The 20,954-nt window shown below is 39.0% G+C and overlaps 1 protein-coding gene across 1 annotated transcript in view; it reads left to right on the top strand.

The window, feature by feature from the left end:
• LOC122805778 overlaps positions 1–20,954 on the top strand; it is a 335,686-nt gene that overhangs the window by 281,136 nt on the left and 33,596 nt on the right. The window contains exons 5-6 of the mRNA XM_044076044.1: positions 11,254–11,327; positions 17,035–17,370. Of these exons, the coding sequence (XP_043931979.1) occupies positions 11,254–11,327; positions 17,035–17,370 (410 nt within the window). The remainder of the gene's footprint in view (positions 1–11,253; positions 11,328–17,034; positions 17,371–20,954) is intronic.

Genomic DNA, 20,954 nt, shown 5'->3' with positions numbered 1-20,954 from the left:
AAAATAGCATCCCTAGCTAAGGATAATCATAAGGCATTTGCTAACTCCATCCAAAACCTAAAAAGGAATGTCCAACTATGTGCTGAACTGGTAGTAGATGGTACCACTCATACTATACCGGAGGAAATTGCCAACCTGCTAGCTAATAGATTTGGTGCAAACTTCACTCCCCTCTCCCCACCAGCCATACCTCAAAGCATACCTGTCACCAGTCCTCTGTCTAGTATCACTAGAGATCAGGTCATATCTGTACTCTCCAAGGCCAAAAACACAGCCTCAGTTGGACCAGATAACATTCCAAGTTGCTTATTAAGCAATCTAAAACAGGACCTTTTGGACCCACTTGGTGTTCTCTTTAACCATAGTCTGTGAACTGGCTTTCTTCCAGCAGAGTGGAGAACAGCAACAGTAATCCCCTTGCACAAAGGGGAGCCATCAACCGAACGTGGGAACTACAGACTCCTATGTCTAACCAGCCGCATCTGCAAGGCCATGGAAAGAATTATCTTGGACCTTAGCAACAAGGACAACTCTATATCCAACCCAGTTTGGCTTTGTTAAAGTAGATCATGCTTATTAAACCTAGTAGACTTTTTTGAGAAAGTCACTAAAGCCCTGAATGAAGGTAAGACAGTGCATACTGCCTATCTTGACCTAGCCAAGATTTTTGATACAATCCTCCACTCAGGTATCATTGAGAAAATCTCCCAGCTGGGGATTAACCCTTATGTCACTAGATGGGTAGCCATTGGCTCACCCACAGAACACATACTGTCAAAGTTGGTGACGCCACCTCTGCCAGTAGACCTGTCACCAGTGGCATACCACAAGGATCTGTGCTGGGCCCTTTACTGTATGGAATCTATTTCGTGGAAGTTGAGGCTAAAGTAGATGGCCTTTGGCTTACCAAGTTTGCTGATGATGGCAAACTGGGTGGAATCACTGAGTCCCCCAACAATATTAACATATTACAGGAGGGGCTAACATAGACAAATGACTGGTGCTAAAGCCACAGTCTAAAACTAAATGCATAAAAGTGCATTATTATCCCCTTTGGCAAAGCAGAATTCCCCACTAATTACAATACTGACAGTATCCCCCCTAACTTCAAACCTAGTGGTGTGAGACCTGGAAAACACAGGTAGATGGCAATCTCAATTTCAACCGCCAAGTTTCTACAGTGGTAATGAAAGCCTTCTATGTTGTGCATCTCATAAGTAAGGGTATCACATCCAGGTCTAAGGATGTTATAACTCCACTCTACTCAACCCTCAACAGACCATTAATAGAGTACAATGCTCCCTTTTACATGTACCTCACCAGACACCTGCAGCAGCTGAAGAGACCACAGAGGTTTCACACCAAGAAAATACAGGGCCTTCAAATGATGACTTACATGGATAGATGAGAGCCCTGCCACTGTACTCTGTATCATATAGACTGCTGAGAGGCGACTTACATCTGGCCTACAGGGCAGTCTCTGACCCTGCCCCTGATGGATATGCTGCATATAGTCACTCGCTCTAGGGATCTTAACCTAGCCTGTGAAATTAACGGATATGCTGCATATAGCCACTCACTCTAGGGATCTTAACCTAGCCTGTGAAATTAACGGATATGCTGCATATAGTCACTCGCTCTAGGGATCTTAACCTAGCCTGTGAAATTAACGGATATGCTGCATATAGTCACTCGCTCTAGGGATCTTAACCTAGCCTGTGAAATTAACTGAACATGCTGGAGAGACAGATATATTTCCCACAGATTGCCACTCCTCTGGAATAAACTTCAATTCATGGAAGGCAGAGCTCCTCATTGTCCATATTCAAGCACAACCTGGACAAATGGATGGGAGACCACAAACTCACCTTTGGGGTGGTACCCATGTCCCTCACTGACAAGGATATATGGTGTTTATCATAGACATGCTCAAGTGTTTAACTACTAGTTAGCTGTAATTGCTAGCATATCCTTACAACTGTTTCAACTATATTAATAAGACTAACGTCAATGTGTCCCCATTTAAGGCTAGCAACACCACCTTTTATATGACAAATGTATTCAGTCATATAAAACATTGCTGGAAAACTGGAAAAAAAACTTCTTGATGTTAGCCCATGAATAATATGAATCATCGTCATCATCATCATCATCAACAACCCCCTTTTCCTCATTTTCTACATGGTGCCAGATGTCAGGGTGTTACCTCAACTACCGCAATCTGTCTTGATTCAGTGCCTCTCTCCTACCTTCTTAGACAGTCACACCTGACTGTTGTAGGTTTTCTCTTGCGCAATCCATGCATCTCTTTGCTGGATGCCTTTGTTTCCTCTTGCCGCCTTCTTGTCTGTCCCAAATCTTCACCATAGTCTCTTCTGCTTTCCTGCTGATATGCCCAAACCCCCATAATCTGTTCTCATTGATCTTCTCTGCAACTGGAGCCAAGATGAATGATATAAGCACAAACTAACTCATCTGCAATTGACTTATGAGTGTGTTGTGCCAGAGGGCTTATTAGCACACTTCTCCTAATCCCTCTCAGTTACTCCAAAATCTGCAAGTGAACAGGAGCAAAATAGGCAACAGACAAAAAATAACTTTCCGTTATACTGACTATAGGGAACATACTCCCTGACAAGATTCACATTTGTATTCATCAAGATCCACCTTCAGTTTAATTATTTTGCTTACTAGACAGTTTGAGAGACTTCTGATATTTTTTAAGAAATTCTTATCCTTTCAGTTAATTTCATAAGATAGTCTGTTAACGTTAACAGTACTAATGCAGCACAATGCAGCACAATGCCTGATTAAAGCATGCTTCACAAAAAGAATTGTAAAACAATGCGTTTCTTTGATTTGACCATGAAAGTAACAAGAAAGGGAAGGGTTGGAGATATGAGCTTCTTAGATTTTAGGAGAGTATCTTGACTCAATTCTATCTTCTTCTTTCGGCTTTTCCCGGTTAGGGGCTGCCACAGCGGATCACCTGTCTGCTCATGATTGGCAGTGGAGTTTTACAGTGTCGAGTTGCCAGCCCGGTGCCCAACCTTTCACAGAAGGCACACACACACACACACACACGCACTCACTCCTAGGGCCAATTTAGAGTGTCCAATCCACCTGCAGCATGTCTTTGGGATGTGGGAGGAAACCGGAGCACCCGGAGGAAACCCACATGACCACAGGAGGACATGCAGACGCCACACAGAAGGCACCCCAGCTGAGGATCGAACCGGAGAACCTCTTGCTGTGAGGTGACAATGCTAACTACTGCACCACCCTTGACTCAATTCTATATGAGACTTTAATATAAAAATCTCACTGCGGAGTGAATCTGGCAGTGTGGTGTCCAGGGTAATAGCTGACAATTTAACAAAATGCTGTATATTAAAGAAAATGAAGAAGAAAAATGCGTATATACCATATGTTTACTTTCTGGCAATTTTCCTTTTAACATCTGCATATGAGGCTAAGTGAACAATCAAGAAAGAAAAGAGAATTTATTTTTCGGTGGTACAAAGACCTTCAACAATGGGACGCAGTGGTGCAGCGGTTAGTTTTGTCACCTCACAGCAGGAGGTTCTTCCATTCGATTCTCAGCTGGAGCACCTTCTGTACGGAGTCTGCATGTTATCCCCACGGTCGAGTGATGCTTAAAGACAAGAAGTAGGTGTGTGCATGAATGGGTGTGCCTTCTGTGAAGGTTGGGTGTCGGGCTGGCAACTTGGCACCGTAAAAATCCACTGCCAGTCATTAGAGGACCGGAGTTCCGCTGTGGCGACCCCTAACCGGGAAAAGCCAAAAGACAACAACCTTCAACAAAGCTGATAGGGAGGACAAGCTAGCTAAGATGAGCATGGTTGGTCACTATAGTGATAGAATTATGCCACCAGATTCACTGCAGGGAAGTGATGACTACTCAGATTGGTAATAATAATACACAATGAAAGGTGAAAGGATGGCTGACCATATGTCAGCAGCAAGCAAATGATAATGGTCATTGGTGTTGCAGATAATACTGTATGCCATCCCAGATTCACTGCAGGGAAGTGATGACTATTCAGATTGGTAATAATAATACACAATGAAAGGTGAAAGGATGGCTGACCATATGTCAGCAGCAAGGAAATGACAATGGTCATTGGTGTTGCAGATAATTTTATTTATTTATTTTATTTTACATTTGTTGACCGTGATAGTCCGACTGGATACATGTCCATTTTCAGCGGAGTCCAGGGGAGAAAAGCTCCAACAGGGTTAAAATGGCATATTATTAAAAAGACATGAAGACAATTACATATTAAAAAGACATAAAGACAATTACATAGTTTTTTTTAAGATTATTACAAAGGAAGCTACATTTGGTTACATTTCATTATATTCAGTTGAATTGACACTTGGTTGACTATGACAATAATTCCCCACTTGTATGTGGAATTCCTCATGGTAATCTTAGTCTGGGTTCATACAAGGACAAAGCCAGTGTGATTTATAGTGGATTTTTAGTTCTTTTTTGAATAGAGCTGGTGATGGTAAAGACGTTAGCATATTTGGAAGAGAATTCCACACCTTGCCAATAACATTGGAGTACAATGTATCCCCACCTAGGTTATGGGACTTGCTAGTTTGTATTAGGAGCTTGTCAGATGAGCGAAGAGAACTTAGGTTGGAGTAGGGGGTTAGTATGTTTTTTAGTGCAGGGGTGTTCTCTGGATGTTTCAGGATTTTAAAGGCTTCTATGAGTTGGTATTTCAGGAGAAGATTAGGGAGTTCTAGCCAGTCAAGTTTTTTCAGGTTAATACAGTGGTGTGTTCTATAGGGTAGGGCAGTGATGAATCTAGCAATGTGGTTATAACAAGTGGAGAGACGATTGAGGTCCAATTTGTTGAGGTTCGTAAGGATGGGGGAGGTGTATAGTAGGGTGGATAGGAGGTGTGAGCGGGCAGTAGCTAGTCTAGCGGCTGGAGTTAGGAAGGTTTTTAATCAATATAAAGACCCTAGTTTTTTGTTTACCATTTTAATAGTTTGGTTGATGTGGGTGTCAAATCGCAGTTTATTGTCAATGTTTACTCCTAATAGATTAGCGTTGGTAGTAGGAGAGATAATAGTACCATTGTTGGATTGAATAGTGAATTGTGTGAAAGGTGTTGGGTGGGTTGGTTGGGTGAAAGAGAAGTAGTTGGTTTTTTTTTGGGTTTAAGATGAGTTGATGGTCACTTAGCCAATTTTCAACTATAGTAAAGCAGTGTTGGGTAGTTGTTAGAAGGTTATCAAGGATGGGATTAGAACAGATGAGAGTTGAGTCGTCTGCATATTGGATGCAGGTGGCTTCGGGGATGACTGAATGGAGGTCGTTTATGAATATTGAGAAGAGAAGAGGTCCTAATATGGAACCTTGAGGTACGTCTATGCTGTTTGGTAGTAGGCAGGAGAGCTTGTTCTGCCACATAACTGCCTGTTGTCTACCTACGAGGTAGGCCTGAAACCATTTTAGGACTTGGGTGTCTAGATGTAAGGTTTCTAAGGTTTTGAGAAGAAGCTGGTGGTTTACCATGTCGAAGGCTTTCGACATATCTAGAAAGAGAGCTGAGGAAGTATTTTTGTTATTCCAGTTGCGGTTGATTTTCTCGGTAAAAGAGAGGAGGGCAGTAGTCGTGCTATGATGGGGTCTAAAACCATGCTGACAGTCAGTTAGTAGCTTGTTTTGGATGAGATAGGACATTAGTTGGTTATGCACACACTTTTCCATAATTTTGGCAAGTGGTGATAATATGGCTATTGGTCTATAGTTAGAGAGTTCAGTGGATGTACCACCTTTATGAAGATGTATGACGTGAGATATTTTCCATATTGCTGGGATTGTGGACTCAGTAATGGTTCTGTTAATTAAGATTGAAATGGGGTAGGCTATGACATCTGCAGCAATTTGCAGGTATTCTGCTGGTAGAAGATCAGCTGAGAGGGTAGTTGGCTTTAGTTTTTTCAATCGGGATTGAATGTAGGCGGTGGATATGGGTTGTAGGTTGAAGGATAGTGGAGAATAGGGTGTGGTGTTTTTTGGGGTGGTGGAGGGAGCAGGTAGATGGTTGGCTAGTGACTGGATGGTTTCGGTAAAGAAGGTATTAAAGTTGTTGGCTACTTCTTCTTGGCTCTTGTCAGATAGAGTTTCTGGGGTGGGAGTAGTGGATTTTCCTGGTTGGAGAAGTTTGTTCAATCCTGCCCAGAATTTTTAAGGGTTCTTTTGGTTTTTGTTTTGTAGGTGGTGAAAGTAGTTTTTCTTATCTAGAGCGGTGGCCTTTTTAGTTTCATTTCTTATTTGCTGGAAGATGACCCGGTCTAATGGTAACTTGGTGGTACACCACTTGGTCCATGCTTTGTCTCTGAGAGTTATTTTGGTTTTGGTCTCTATGGTTAGCCAGGGTGCTATGTGAGTTTTGAGTCTAGATACCCTTTTTGGAGCATGAGAGTCCAGTATGGTAAGGAATGTTTCATTAAAATGTGAGACTGCCTCATCTAGGGGAAGGAATTTCAATCTTGACCAGTTACAGTATTTAAGTTCCGTGTTAAATTTTATTGGGTCAATTATTTTTTTTTGTTTCTGATCGTTCTATACACTGGCATGCTAGCATTGGTTGTATTATCTTTCAAAATGGGGGTGCTCCTTGATGAGCATCCAGTCAAGTATGCTTTCTTTTTGCTTATTATTGCCTAGTCTGGTGGTAGTGGTTATAATCTGAGTGAAACCATGGAGATTTAAAGAAGTAGGATTGGACTGTTCGGAGCATTGGTTCCAATCAATGTTAACATCTCCCAGGACTATTGTTTCTTGTGGATAGTTGTTATCTATCCAATTTAAGATGGCTTCTAAAGTTTCGATGTTGTTCCCTGGGGGTATATAGATAACTATTAGGTTTACACTTTTTAGTTTATTTAGTTGTATTTTTAGAGCTAATATTTCAGCATTAGCAACCTGCGGTGGTTGTTTGGGGTTAGTTAGGATGTTTAGCGTATTTTTATAAAGGACAGCTATCCCACCTCCCCTTTTCTTTATATGGTCAGCTCTGAATATGTTAAACCCAGGTGACATTATCTGACTGTCTTTGGTTGATGGTTTAAGCCATGTTTCAGTTAGACACATGATGTCAGGTAGATAGGTTGCTAGCATGGCATGAAGGTTGTGTACCTTGTTGTTCAGACTTCTTATGTTTAAGTGACAGATGAGTAGAGAGTTAGCCGGTCTAAGGCAGAGTGGATGTTTTGTGGGCTCTGTAGGGCTGGTAGGGCCTGGGTTGGGATGGATGTCTCCGTCTTTGGTGATGTTTTTCCTTAGGTATGCTATTAGTTTTAGGACTTTGACTAGTAGTTTTAGACCATGTTTTGTTTTTGTAGTTATTTGGTGTTGTTTATTAAGGTATGGATCTCTGAGATTTTTTGTTTTGGGGGTTGTTTGGTGGGGGAAGAATTCACCTATTGGTGGGGGGGGGGGGATTTGTGTGATAATTTGGATAGTGGAAGCCTGATAATGATAGGTGTTCATAGCTTGTTAAGAGGTAGAGTATCACAATGAGTGGTAGGATAAGTAGGATAATTATCCCTGTTGGCCTGGGCATAGTGATAGGGTGCAATGGGGTGGTGAGGGTGGGAGAGGAAGTGTAGTGGGTGGGAGAGGAAGTAGGAGTGGCCAGGTGTCTATAAATCTAGAGGCAGTGGGGGCGGGTGGGATAAGGGGGCAGGGTGGGGAGCGGAGCGAGCCCGAGCGGAGCGAGCCCGAGTGAAGCGAGGGCAAAGCGGAGCGGGGCAAACCCAATCTTGGAGTTAGTAGACTTCAGGTGAATAAGTCCTTGTTTATTTTGTAGCAGTTGTACAAGCCTGGACTGTTTTCAGGCACTGCCTACTACAATTTGGTGAGATAGTACCAGGTTTAAGGTAAAACTAAACTAAGGATAGAATTGGGTTAGCTGCTGTGTTTGAACCCTATAGTTGGCTCGGCTACAGTAATTGCAGTTAAGTTTCTTAGGTAACAGTTTTTATTAACCTTGGTCTGATTTTGAGCTGGCGATGGGGCTGATACTTTATCCGTGCGTTCGCACTCGGTCAGGCGGTCTTGCCTTGGGCAGTAGAGTTTCTACCAGGTAATGGAGTACTGGACAGTACCTGAATGGAGAATATGATGTATTAAGTTAGCAGCATTTCAATTAGAATATTTCCAAGTAATGCGTTAAACATTTCCTACTTCTTATAAGCAAAAGTATAATACAGCTAGTGAGCTTATCATTAGAGCTAAGAGAGGTTCTGTGCATAAAACATGCGTAATACTGTATGCCATCCCAGATTCACTGCAGGGAAGTGATGACTACTCAGATTGGTAATAATAATACACAATGAAAGGTGAAAGGATGTCTGACCATATGTCAGCAGCAAGCAAATGACAATGGTCATTGGTGTTGCAGATAATACTGTATGGTGTATAAGTCAAATAATCTCAGCAACTCACCTGTAAAGATGGAACATAGGGAGGTTTCTATTTTTTTTGTTTATTTTTATTATTGAAAAACAATCTACTACTGAATGTGGCTGAGCACAGCATGATTACATTTATAGCTGACAAGTCTTGTGATGTTTATATTTCAACTGATTCTGTGATGAATTAAAAGAAAAACAAACGGAGCACATCATGATCAATATCTTTACAGTAAATGTGTGCTCTGCTGATGTCAATAATGTTACAAGAAAAATCTTTATGTTTTCAGCGTTGAAAGTTGTTTGATGTTTCATATGTTTATAATGCTTTTCAACAGGTTAAAAACTTAGAGCAAATTATAGATCTCCCTGAATATGAGGGCTCAGGAAGGCATGTGATGCCCTAAGAAAGATGGTATGTTTTTAGTTACGAGGACACAAATGCCCTGCTTCTTCTTTCTATTGAGTTGTTGTTGTTGATAATTTATAGTTCTGGGTGGATTTTACTACACGAACTTCATCTTTACTGATGAATGCTGGTAACAATATGAGAAAACTCTTAAGGCTTTGCAGCATAATGTTGTTCTTTTGTAAAGTGTGCAAGGATTATGAATTTTACCAGGTGTAGATATACTGGTGTATTATGTGAAATATACTAATGACAGTGGTCATACCACTGATTAAGTATGTTATTGGTAGTGCACTAAAGTATGTAACTCCTTTTGGGGTGTTATGGTTGAAGATATTTTTTTTCAGACAAGAGATGATAGATGATTATTGTTTAGATGATTAAGCATGATGCTGTGGTGTCTAGAAGGAACAGAGCATTTAATATATTGTGCTGCTGGCTGGGATCTGAGTTAGTATAGTTGTTTTTTTTTCTTTTCTATTTTTGGTGTCACTGAGTAAAATTCTTGGCCATGCCTTTCAACCTCTTAATGTAAAAACCCTGGATAAAGCCTAAAATAATGGGAGGACAAAGGCCAAAAATAGGGACAGATTTTAAATATTGATCTTATAAACCTAGAAAGTTGCCAGAACAACATGATTTGTGTTAGCATGCATTTTCTGAAGGATATGAAGCCTGAAATTCAAATGTATGTCATTATTTAATGACTTCAGTCCTCAGTTATTTGCCAGAAAAAAGACCAAAAGGCAAAAATTTGGACAGTTGAGAGGTAAGTTTTGGGCAGATGGTCATCAGTGACTTCTAAGAGACTGTTTATCATTATAACTTTAATGTTTTTGCTTGACATTTTAGTTTTTGTTTTAATTATGGATGATTTGGTTGTTAAGGCACTGAGAGACGATAGATGATTATGGTTGTTGGCTCAATGCGGAAGATTGATTGTTGCATTTTGGATGATAACAAAAGAAGGTTACTTCATTGCTGGTGTGCCTTTTTACGGGATGCATTAATTTCAGGTGAAATGCTATTATGATATCGCTTTATGTGAGCACAGATGTTTTTCAATGAAGGGTTTACAACCACTTATGTGTTGAGGAACTCAGTCAGAAACTATAAGGTGCAGACTACAGTGATGGACATATATTGTACTGTAGTTGTATTTCAGCAAGATTGCATTTGTTTTGTTAAAAATTAAGATTAATGTAATGAGATATATGATGAAGAATTGAAAAGGGGAAATAATTAAACACTGATACTTTTAGATCTAAGACAGGAACTCTGATGCTTTAATAGGATATAATGTGTATGTATCACGAAGAGAGAGGTATTGATTTGCTGCAGATTGTAAAGGATTTGAGTGTTGTATAGTCAATGCAATGATAGAATATTTGTAAATACTTTGTAATTATTTAGAGATGTTCATTATTTATTCCGACTCTCAAAAGCACCATTCATGGGGTCAATCAAATTAGCATCATTAAACTGTAACAGAATTATACACTAACAACCGCTGTTTATTTCTTAAATTTGAACCACCACTTACCAACAAAAATAATGAATTTCTCCCAAGACACTGCTTGACTTCAGGTCTGTAGCAGCTGAATTAACACAGCTAACAATCAAAGCATATACCTAAATTATAGAAAAGTTTGAATGTTTTGCAGATTACTTTGGTTGGAGATGTTCTACTTCCAAGATATATGGTGAGGTAAAAAAAATAATTCCCCTTTCAAAAGGAAGTTTGTGTCTCGTAACCTCATTGTATCTTTTATTTGCCATCTCTAGAAATGCAGTTTCTGCATCTTAGAAACATTAACATTAGCTTCCATAAAACATTAACAAGAAAGCAGTGTAAAAGTGTTCTACAAGTAAATGGGAAACAAATTAAAATGGCAAAGGCATGATGTGGGCTACTCAGAATAGGACTTATTAAAACATGTTTCAGCTGAAATATATACAACAGACCTTTAGTAGTAATAAGCTTCAGCTTTTATCTTCAAATTACGGCATTAATCAAGGAAATCTATTATAAACAGGGCACCTAAAAATAAGTCCAAGCTCAAAACAATGACCTGAGTTCACCATGATTTATTATTGCTGAAACTTAAAACAAACCTTCCATGTCCATTAAATTATTTCCAAATTTATAGCATTGATAGAAGAGAAATATTACCCACTAAAATTAATGAAGGTGATGTTAAAATGGAATATTTAAAGTTAAAAGTGGAAATGTAAGTGCATGTATTTGTGTATAAAAATAGTTATTAAATGAAGGAAAGGGCTCTTACACTTGATGACAAATTTCCTTCCATATGATGAGGCCTTTTTTGTCTACACTGATCAGAAAACAACTACTGTTTTTATTTACTGTTACTGTCTAGGTACAAACTGGTTGGAAATAGCCAAATAACGTGCACAGAAAATGGATGGAGTGCTTCAGCTCCACGATGTGAGCGTAAGTACTGTTTTATTCTTTTATTCTTTGTGTCTGTATATAACTGCTTCAAAATCAACTGTGAATGTCTTGCAGTGGGTCTACACTGTAACTGGCATCTATGAGAGTCAAAGCTCTGAGCATGGAAAAAATAATTTAAATTTTCCTTTGTGATTTCACAAACGTATTTTTACACAATCCTTGACATTTTAGTTATTGTTATGTTACAGTTTAGAGTCAGACCTATGTATCCTTACAATGTGTATGCATAATCCTATTACTGGCCCAGCTTGCAGTGCATGACTATGATGCACAAATGACTTGACTTTCCTTCATCTATCTATACACTTTTCATACGTTGCTGAATTTAAGATAGCATATACAGTTAATGTGTTCAGACTTCAGCAAGTAGCAGCAAACAAGCCCAGAGCTAATTGAAGCTAAATCTATGACAGCGATGTCCCAGTGTTGTAAGGTAATACTACATTAGCTGTAGTCATTTAGAGACATATGTGCATCTTGCTTTGTGATACAGAGTTGGCATTCAGAAAAAAAAAACTGCTGCTCATGTCTAACTAAAATTAGTCAGCCTGTAACATCAATTTGCTTTTCCATGAATGATCTGCACCCGTCTCCCTTGGGCTTTCAGAAATACCCCCCCCCCCTTAGTTTTAGGCAATGTCAGAATTACAAAACTACCAATACTGCAAAAAAACAAAGCACTTACTTGTTCAGTGGTAGGAACATCACACTCTACAAGCTCTCCCCACTCTGGAGAATGGCACCTTTGTGTGCCACTAGGTAATCTGTTAAAACCATCTGCACCACTAAATTTGCAGCCTGTGCTACTAAAAGAAAAGGACACACCATGTGCTAATGTACTTCAGGCTTGTTAAATCCATTATATCTTTGATATCTATGGCTTTCTTATCCACAAGCAGCTTGTCTGGGCTTTAGTGTGTGGCTTTCTTATCCAAGAGCAACTTTTTTAAAATTCCTCTGCTCCACAGTCCTGCTGTGTTGCTCAAATTATATTAGACAAAGCACTCACGCTGCTGTTTAAACCTTCCATTAGCTCCATTGTCACTGACTGTTTTTCTTGGGCAAATACCTTCATCTGTGAGGGGTTTCAACCAGCTATGCTCATGCTCAATATGCTCCCACACCCTGCCCCCAATTCCCACCCACTTTGTCCTTATTGGAATTTATACTGCAGATATACCCTCCGCCTTCCTCTTCAAACTATCCTCACTAAACCCTGCTACTAGCTCATTATCCAATAGCACGTTAAAGGAAAAGGGAGGAAGGTAAGGGGGAAAAAAAGGTGATAGTTGTGTATGGGCTGGTTGATGTGGGAGTTCTAACCAGTTGAGACTGCAACTACCCCTCTATAAAGTAGGAAATATATGCTGCCTCGAAGTCACAGGCACAAGTGTCCTGGACTTTACCAACACAAACACCCTGGACCAGATAGTGTGCACTCCAACCAGAGGATCAAGCATGGCTGCACTGAGGCTGCCATACCTACCAGAAGTAAGCTCATATCTAACATCAAAAACAAACCCCATTGGTGAAATCCTTATCTTAACATGGTATATAAAAAACAAAAGTGAAGTCATGGCCAGAATCATGAAGAGCAACTGTCACAGACACAAAAGCTCTCGGATTCAACCAAACAAGAAGCTAAGAGATCTAAAAGTCCAACAAGGCCAATTATGAGGTCAGGATATTCTCCCAGACTAAGGACAATCAAAATACTTTCTTCAGCTATGTCAGGAACCTTAAAAGTAACACTCAGCAGTGTGCAGAACTGGTGGCAAATGGCCCAACCTTCACTGACCAGGGTGACAGAAAATCTACTGGCTGATAAATGTAGCTCTAATATCACCCCCACTGTCTCCTATAATGTCTCTTCTAGCAAATTCTCCCAGTTAGGACCAAAAACACTCATCAGTCTGACATGTCTAATATGTAAAGCCATGGAATGAATGATCGTGGGAATAATCAAGGACATTGTTAATCGACAGACACCATCCCAGTTTGGCCTTAACGGGAAGATCCTGCCTACTCATCCTGGTAGACTTCTTTTAGAGGGTGATCAAGGTTCTGGGTGAAGAGAAAATGATGCATACCACCTACCTTGACTTGGCCAAGACGTGTGCTACAATACCCTACTCAGGTGTTTTTGATAAATTCTCAGAATTAGGTATAAATCCCTATGTGACTCCCTGGATTGCTGGCTGGCTTACAAATAGGACCCAAGAAGTCAGGATCAGTGAGACCATCACCACCAGGAGACAGGTCACTAGCAGAGTACACCAAGGTTCCCAGTTTGAGTCACTCCTGTTTGATATCTACTTTTCAGAAGTCAAGGTTAATGTCAAAGGCTTCTGGCTCACCAAGTTCAAAGATAAATATAAATTAGTAGCTATCATAGAATCCCCTCATGACACCAAAATCCTACAACAGAATCTAACACAAACAAGTTATTGGTGCCAAAACTACTGATTAAAACTCAGTGAGAAGAAATGCCTTATAGTGTCCTTTGGGAAATCATACATCCAAGCTAATTACTCCATGGACAAAATGCCCCTAACAGTTAACTCGCTAGTTAGGTTCTGGGAACATATGTAAATAGTAATCTCGCCTTTGACCAACATGTAGCTAGGATAGTAAGAAAACCAGTATATGTCACCTAACTCATAAGCAAGGGTATGGCATCTAAGTCCAAAGAAGTTATAGAACTACTCTATTCAGCCCATATCAGACCCATCACTGAGTACAATGCCCCATTTGGCATGCACTTAACCAGGCACTTGCAACAGTAGGAATGCCCTCAAAGGTTCCTAACCAGGTGAATCCAGGGTATGAATACCCTGTCCTACACAGTTTGCCTTCAGGCCCTCTCTCTATACTTGGTGTCCTACAGATTACTGGGATGTGATCTATGCCTCCCATATAAGGCATCCTCAGATCCAGCTGTGATGGATCTCTTGCACATCTGCAAAACAAACCTCACCAGAAACACTAGATCCAAGAACCTCACTTTTGCCTGCAAAGTAAATAGAACATGCTGGAGAGACTGATATGTGTCTTAAAAGATCCCCATCCTATAGAATAAGCTCCTCAGCTACACAATGCAGAGGTCATTCCTGACACTATTCAAAAGGGATCTCAATCACTGGATGGGAAATCAGAAATTCTTTCCTAGTCTGGCCCCCATGTTTCTGATACATAGAGGTAAACAGTAAGTAAATTAATCCCCAGCTAACAGACCTCTCCCACATAACCCATATCTACTACTTTACTAACATACCCACACCATATAGGCATCCAAATAAATCGGGGGCAAAAGTGGGTTGCACGGCTAGGCTTGTAAAGACCCTGGTGACCATAAGCCTAGTATAACTCTATGAACTAGCAGAAGCCAAAACAACCCCAGTTACAGAGAAGGTCAAATAGTACTGATTATGGTGGTTTGGTCACATGTACAGGAAAACAGATGATGATGACTTGGAGAAAAAGATTTGGCACAGACGGTGAAAAGGCAAAAAGAAACGAGATCATCCAGGAATGAGATGGATGGAGTGCATGAGAGAAGACCTATGACAGTCGAGCATGACTTTAAAGAAGGCAGGACAGTGGCACTGAGCTGAAAAGAGGCAACAGATGCAGTGACATCCAACCTCAAATGGGAAAGGAGGATGATGATGACATAACTTCACTAATGTCAGTACCAGAACCCGCCTTAAGAAGAAGTTAACCTAATTACTTGCTTCAGTGGAATGACCATGAATCTACTGCCCTTATTAATGTAAAATTAATCACAGTAGGTGTAGTTATTCTGTTTCAGGATGCTTCACTGGTATATAAAAGTTATGACTTACTTATGAAGCTGGACATGACATTGTGTGGTTTATGGCAAGAAACAAATGCTCTGCAAGGAAACAACATATATATACATATTTAAACTGTCAATAAAAGACCAGTCATCTGGATAGCCTGAGTATCAAACTTGGCACCCAACAGTACTATATCTCCATCTCCTACCAATCTTCCAGATAATCTCACGTCCTTTCAGAAGATTAGTTCATCTTGTCCTGCACTACCTACTGCTGGTGCTCATATCATTGTTGCACCACCTTCTCTGTGAACTAATATTTTACCTTATACAAACTCAAGACTGGCACATCAGTTTGAACACAGGACAACTCCTAAATCTCCTTTTATTGCAGTCACTTCAAAAAGGTCCTCCGGGATTTGTGGAACCAAGCCATGTCCTTCCATTACTTTTTACCTACTAGGAAAAATGACTTCTACTTTTTTACCTGCCTCATAAAAGTCTGCTCTATCTTTTTTTTTTTATTCTAGCAACCTTCCTCTTCAAGTTCTCTAACATTTACATCTTTACTTACTTTTTCTGATGTGTTCTACTGGATATAGTAATAATTTTCATCCAGTGACTAATAAATCATACATTACTGAGCTTTTCAAATCAAAGCAGGGGGTCAGAAGGAGAAGCACTTCTGTATTTTTATATATACTTAGCAGAAAGGAATGGCTTTACTGGTGTAGACTTGTTATTTGATAATATATATGCCCTTAAGGTTTAAATATAGGAGGGAAATTAATTAAATATAAGAGGAAAAGGTTAAATCTGAGACAAACATTATAGCAGTTAAAAGATATGTTAGTGACCTATACCACAAAAAATTATCTCCTTGACCGTGGAAGCCTATGCTCTGTATATGGTCCAAGCCCCATCTTATGGTAACTGCCAAATGGCCCTTATATGTATAAGGCACACTGAAGAGCCAACTTCTATGAAAAAGGTAGCAAGTATAGCCTTGCAGTACCTCTTCCCACCTTGGATAATGTCAGCATTAGACATTACTCTCATTTTACGTTTAGCTCCTGGCTCTCATCTAAACCTTTTAACCTAATTCAGATTTGAAAATAAGGTACAATGTTTCCTAACTAAAATATTCCAACATATCAGTCAAAAGTTTTTATGTAGGAAATCTCCAGAAGTCAAACTTTAGATCTTGGAAATGCATTGTAATGCATTATCGTGACATATTTTTTTCTTTTCTCCAAAAGCTAAATTAAGGGTCTTGAAAATACATCATAGTACATGATTACAGGTATCCTATTTCATGCACATTTTCAGAGGTTAAGCTATAGGTCATGGAAATACATCATACTACATTATAAGTAACATATTTCATACACAGAGCAATTACTCTCTTTATTTGTACACAGTTCTTTGTTGAGCAAAATCTACAAGATAAAAATGCAAGTTTCCTGTAGTTGTTTAGGCGAAATGACACTGTTAATAGTCCACTGCAAAATTACTCTAAATGTAAGTGGAAGTTGTGGGAAACAAACACCAAGATGCTACTTATTTCCAGATTATTGTCTTAAGTAGGCCATATGGCCACCCAGTCCATAGCAATCAATGTGGTTTTACTCATAAATTATTGTATACTTTAGAATTATTCACTGTTTTCATGTAGCATGCTGATTTTGTGAAATGTTTTTCTGACAAACATTTTTTTACAAACTTAGTAATAGATTATCATAGTTGTACACAGCACACAACTCCAGTAGGATGGATTTTACAGTCACTAAATGTTAACAACAAACCATGTTTCACACCTTCTTTCTCAAATATCATCCATTTTTTTTGTTTTATTTATCCTCCATTTTGTATTTGTTTTTGTTGCAGGTGTTAGACCTATAAATCCCATGCCTGAACCCAAACTGACAGACGAGGAAGGACTAACAGTTATGTTGCCGTGCATCTTCAGTGTCAGCTCTGGAACAGTGGACCTGACTCATCTTGTGGTAAAGTGGGAATTCCAAGGAAATCCCATGGTGACATTTATTGATAACCAACTGACTAGTAGCAGAAAGGCGTGGCTTTTTCAGGATGAGCTGAGGAAAGGAAATGCCTCCTTGCTACTCACTAATGTTTCATCGGCAGATAAAGGGAATTACACATGTGTTATCCAATACTTTTCTGAAGTCATTCGAAAAATGACAGCCAGTTTAAACATTGACGGTAATACTGCAGTTCATGAAATGAGAAACCTTGCTTTTTCCCCATTCTAATTATAAGCAGGTTACCCTGTAGAAATATAAAGGTAGCTTTAAATTCTTAAAACACATTACTACTTCAAAGTCAGATTCAGATTTGGCATCAGGTTCCAACATTTGGATTAAATTTGGCTTTTGCTACAGATAGTATTCCATCAGTTGAGTTTAATGTTTTCCTTATTATTACCTTATTACATGCAATGAAACAAGGTGTCTGTTTTAACTAGTTAACTTATAGACTCTGGTGCTTTGTTTATAATTTGCACTATTGTTCTGTTAACTGTAGTCCTATTACATTTAACTAATATTACACTTACACTTTTTTGCGGTTGCATTGCTCACTAATGTCAGTATCTATAGTACTGTAGTGTTGCTTGTACCATTTCAGGCAATTTTGACTGTTTGTAGACAGATGACTTACTATCTTCAGTGACTCACTGCACTTTTTGATCATTGGTGTGGTTGCATTGCTGACTGTTACTGTAGTAATGTGATGGCATTTAAAGCTACTGCTCTACAGTACTACACTAGGGAGTACTTAATTATACTATCTGGTGTATTTTTGCTGCGCATGCCATTTGTTGTCCTATTACTGTGTTGACTATTTTATAGTTACTGCACTTGGAACTAATATGATTATTTGTATCTACTGGTCTCTGGTTATCATACTTGGAACCACTGAGTAAGGTTACCTGCTGTTCTTTGCCACTAGTAGTTACAAAGAAACCAAGTCAGCCTAGTATTTCTGCTCCTCCTTGCACTTGATCTTACATTAAATAGTTTCTGATACGGAAATGTGCTTGTATTAGTTGGAGAAACAGAAGTTGTTGCTCTCAGTTAATGCACGTGACACTACTGGTTAAGACTGTGTCATTTAAATTTTCTACTTGTCACTGATTACTGCTCCCATGCATTTTTGCACTCATGATTACGTACTGTGTGCAGCGACAACAGTACTCACATTTCCTGTTCCTGTATTGCTACATACACAGCCTATATTATTAACATTTTCTTAGCATATACCAAGAGCAGGTTATTAAGCATTCCTGTTTTCTTGCACTCTTCAACTGCACTGGCCATTATACAATCTTAGCTAGTTACCGTCCCTTCTGCAACCAGCATGATAGAACTAGGTTTTATGGGGCAGTGTAACTACTACTTCATGCTTACCAAAAACCCTTCACTACTATCTCACAATGACTCAATATATGAGAGGTGTTAAGCATTTATTGAGCTTGGAGGCTACCTTCCTGCCTCTATACAAACTGAATAAACACAGGATGAAAACATCTACAGTACAAAGTAGGTCCTTTACATCAGCTTACGCTGAGGTTAACTGTACACTGCCTAAGCCTCTCAGACTAAAGACTATGCCACTTCAGCCATTAGGTCACAAATCAACACATCCACCTATACCCTGCACGCCTATAGCCACACACATACCTTTATGAGTCACAAGGGAGCAGACTTTAAGCACTTAGGCCCCTGACACTGCATCAAGCCATAGGTTGCTATACTAACAGGCATATGGACTCCATTTCTCATTAGAGGTTGTATAAGAACAGGGTAACAGCCTTCTTTTCTGAGACAAGATTTGGGGTATGACAAGGATTCAGATTCCTCTATCATAGCAGTCATCATCACCTGGCAGTGGCCCATTTGGAGGTGAATAACCTTAGGCACTCCACTCGGACAGGGATGCAGAAGGATATGACTAATCTTGCTATGCATATGTCAAAGGCAGAAGGTTCACTTTCTTGAGTCATATTTTGCTATCACTCAGAATAATCCCAAGATTCAGGGACAAGAAAATTGGATTTAGTAATATGTGACTGGTTTCATTCTAGGGGATGTAGTATCCATCAGCTTAGAAAGAGATGGATGCTAAGCCTTCCTGCTTTGATTGGGATAGTTTACACCTGTCTACATATTAATTGGTAATTACAGAATGTTTTAAATCCTCCTTTTATGTTGCTACTTTATAGGGCTTTGTCAACAATGTCACTTTATTTTTGAAGAACCAACTATTGTCTTTGATGATTATCATAGGGTCCTTGCCTGGTGTGGTCTTTTCACTTGTAAAACAATTGGTGTTTTATACCACTAACTGTGTATCCTGTGATTCTTTCTACATTAGGAAAACTGAGAGGAAACTGCAGCAGTGAGTGTGTGTGTGTGTGTGTGTGTGTGTGTGTGTGTGTGTGTGTGTGTGTGTGTGTGTGTGTGTGTGTGTATGTATGTATTTATATAGCTCTCTCTATAAAATACTACTAGCATAAAAAAGGTGCTTTAAATAACTCATTGGCTAAACACAGCAAAGTTTTTCCTAGTTTTAAAATATTGGTATTTTTTGTTTTGTAACTTGTTAAAAGAAATGACCCAAATGAATGTTGGGAAGGGTATCTAGAATATCAAAAATTTATTTTACAGTTGAAACTTGGTGCTATAGTACCCCATGGTTTAAATGAACATGTTTCTATTAATTGTGCCTTAAGACTGCAAGCTGCTATTCATAAATAATTAGGATTTGTGTTTTATCTTTTATTTTGTCATTTTTTTGAGATTGTCATGCTTTATGTCATTGGCACGTCATTTCCTATATGAAGGATTATTTATTGAGCTAAATTATTAAGCTAATTAATTATTATTATTATTTAATTATTGAAGCCGCAATGGTACAGCGATAGCGTTGTTGCCTCACAGCAAGAGGTTCTCCTGTTCGAGTCTCAGCTGGAGCACCTTCTGTGTGGAGTCTGCATGTCCTCCCCATGGTCGAGTGGCCTCCAAAAGACATGCATAAATGGGCATGCCTTCGCTGAAGGTTGGGTGTCGGGCTGGTAACTCAGCACCATAAAAATCGACTGCCAATCATTAGCGGAGCGGAGTTCCACTGTGACGACCCCAAACCGGGAAAAGCCGAAAAGATAAACAGCATTATTATTTAATTATTAAGTTTAAATTATTTAAAGGACTATGTTTTATAATTCTTGTCAAGCATAACGATGTGGTTTGATTTTAGACCATTTCAAAAAAAGTTTGAATGCAGAGTGAAAAAAATATGTATAGATCAGAAAAATTCAACAACGCAACACATATTTAATAAGATGAACACCAAAACCTGGAAATGTGTACCTAGAAAAATCACCTGGCAGCAAACACCACAAAGTGGCAGCTTCTTTTAGTATGAAGCAAGTAAAATATTTTACAAAAAATAAATAACTTTTCTGAACAAACAATTAATTTTCAGTATGCTTTGCCAGCACTGTAGGCATAAACTGACTTAATTACTGCAAAGGATAAAAATCTAAAAATTTACATAAACATTCTTAAAAATAGTCTAATAAAGATGCAAGAGGTAGCAAACAACAAAGTATGAAACCTAATAAATGAAATAAACATGTGAAAAGGCATTATTGTACAATTTACTACATTACAAAATAAATAAAAAGCATTGTGTCTTTGTCTTTGTAAATGTGAAAGACTCTATCAGACAAACAAAACCAATTAAAATCCAGATTAAATACCATATGAACAAGGCCATGTCATATA

Source organism: Protopterus annectens, chromosome 7.part0 (assembly GCF_019279795.1).
Source record: "Protopterus annectens isolate FY-2018-M chromosome 7.part0, PAN1.0, whole genome shotgun sequence".
In the NCBI taxonomy this organism is placed as follows: domain Eukaryota; kingdom Metazoa; phylum Chordata; order Ceratodontiformes; family Protopteridae; genus Protopterus; species Protopterus annectens.
The sequence above is the reverse complement of the archived record's forward strand: the minus strand, read 5'-3'. Positions and strand labels throughout refer to the sequence as shown.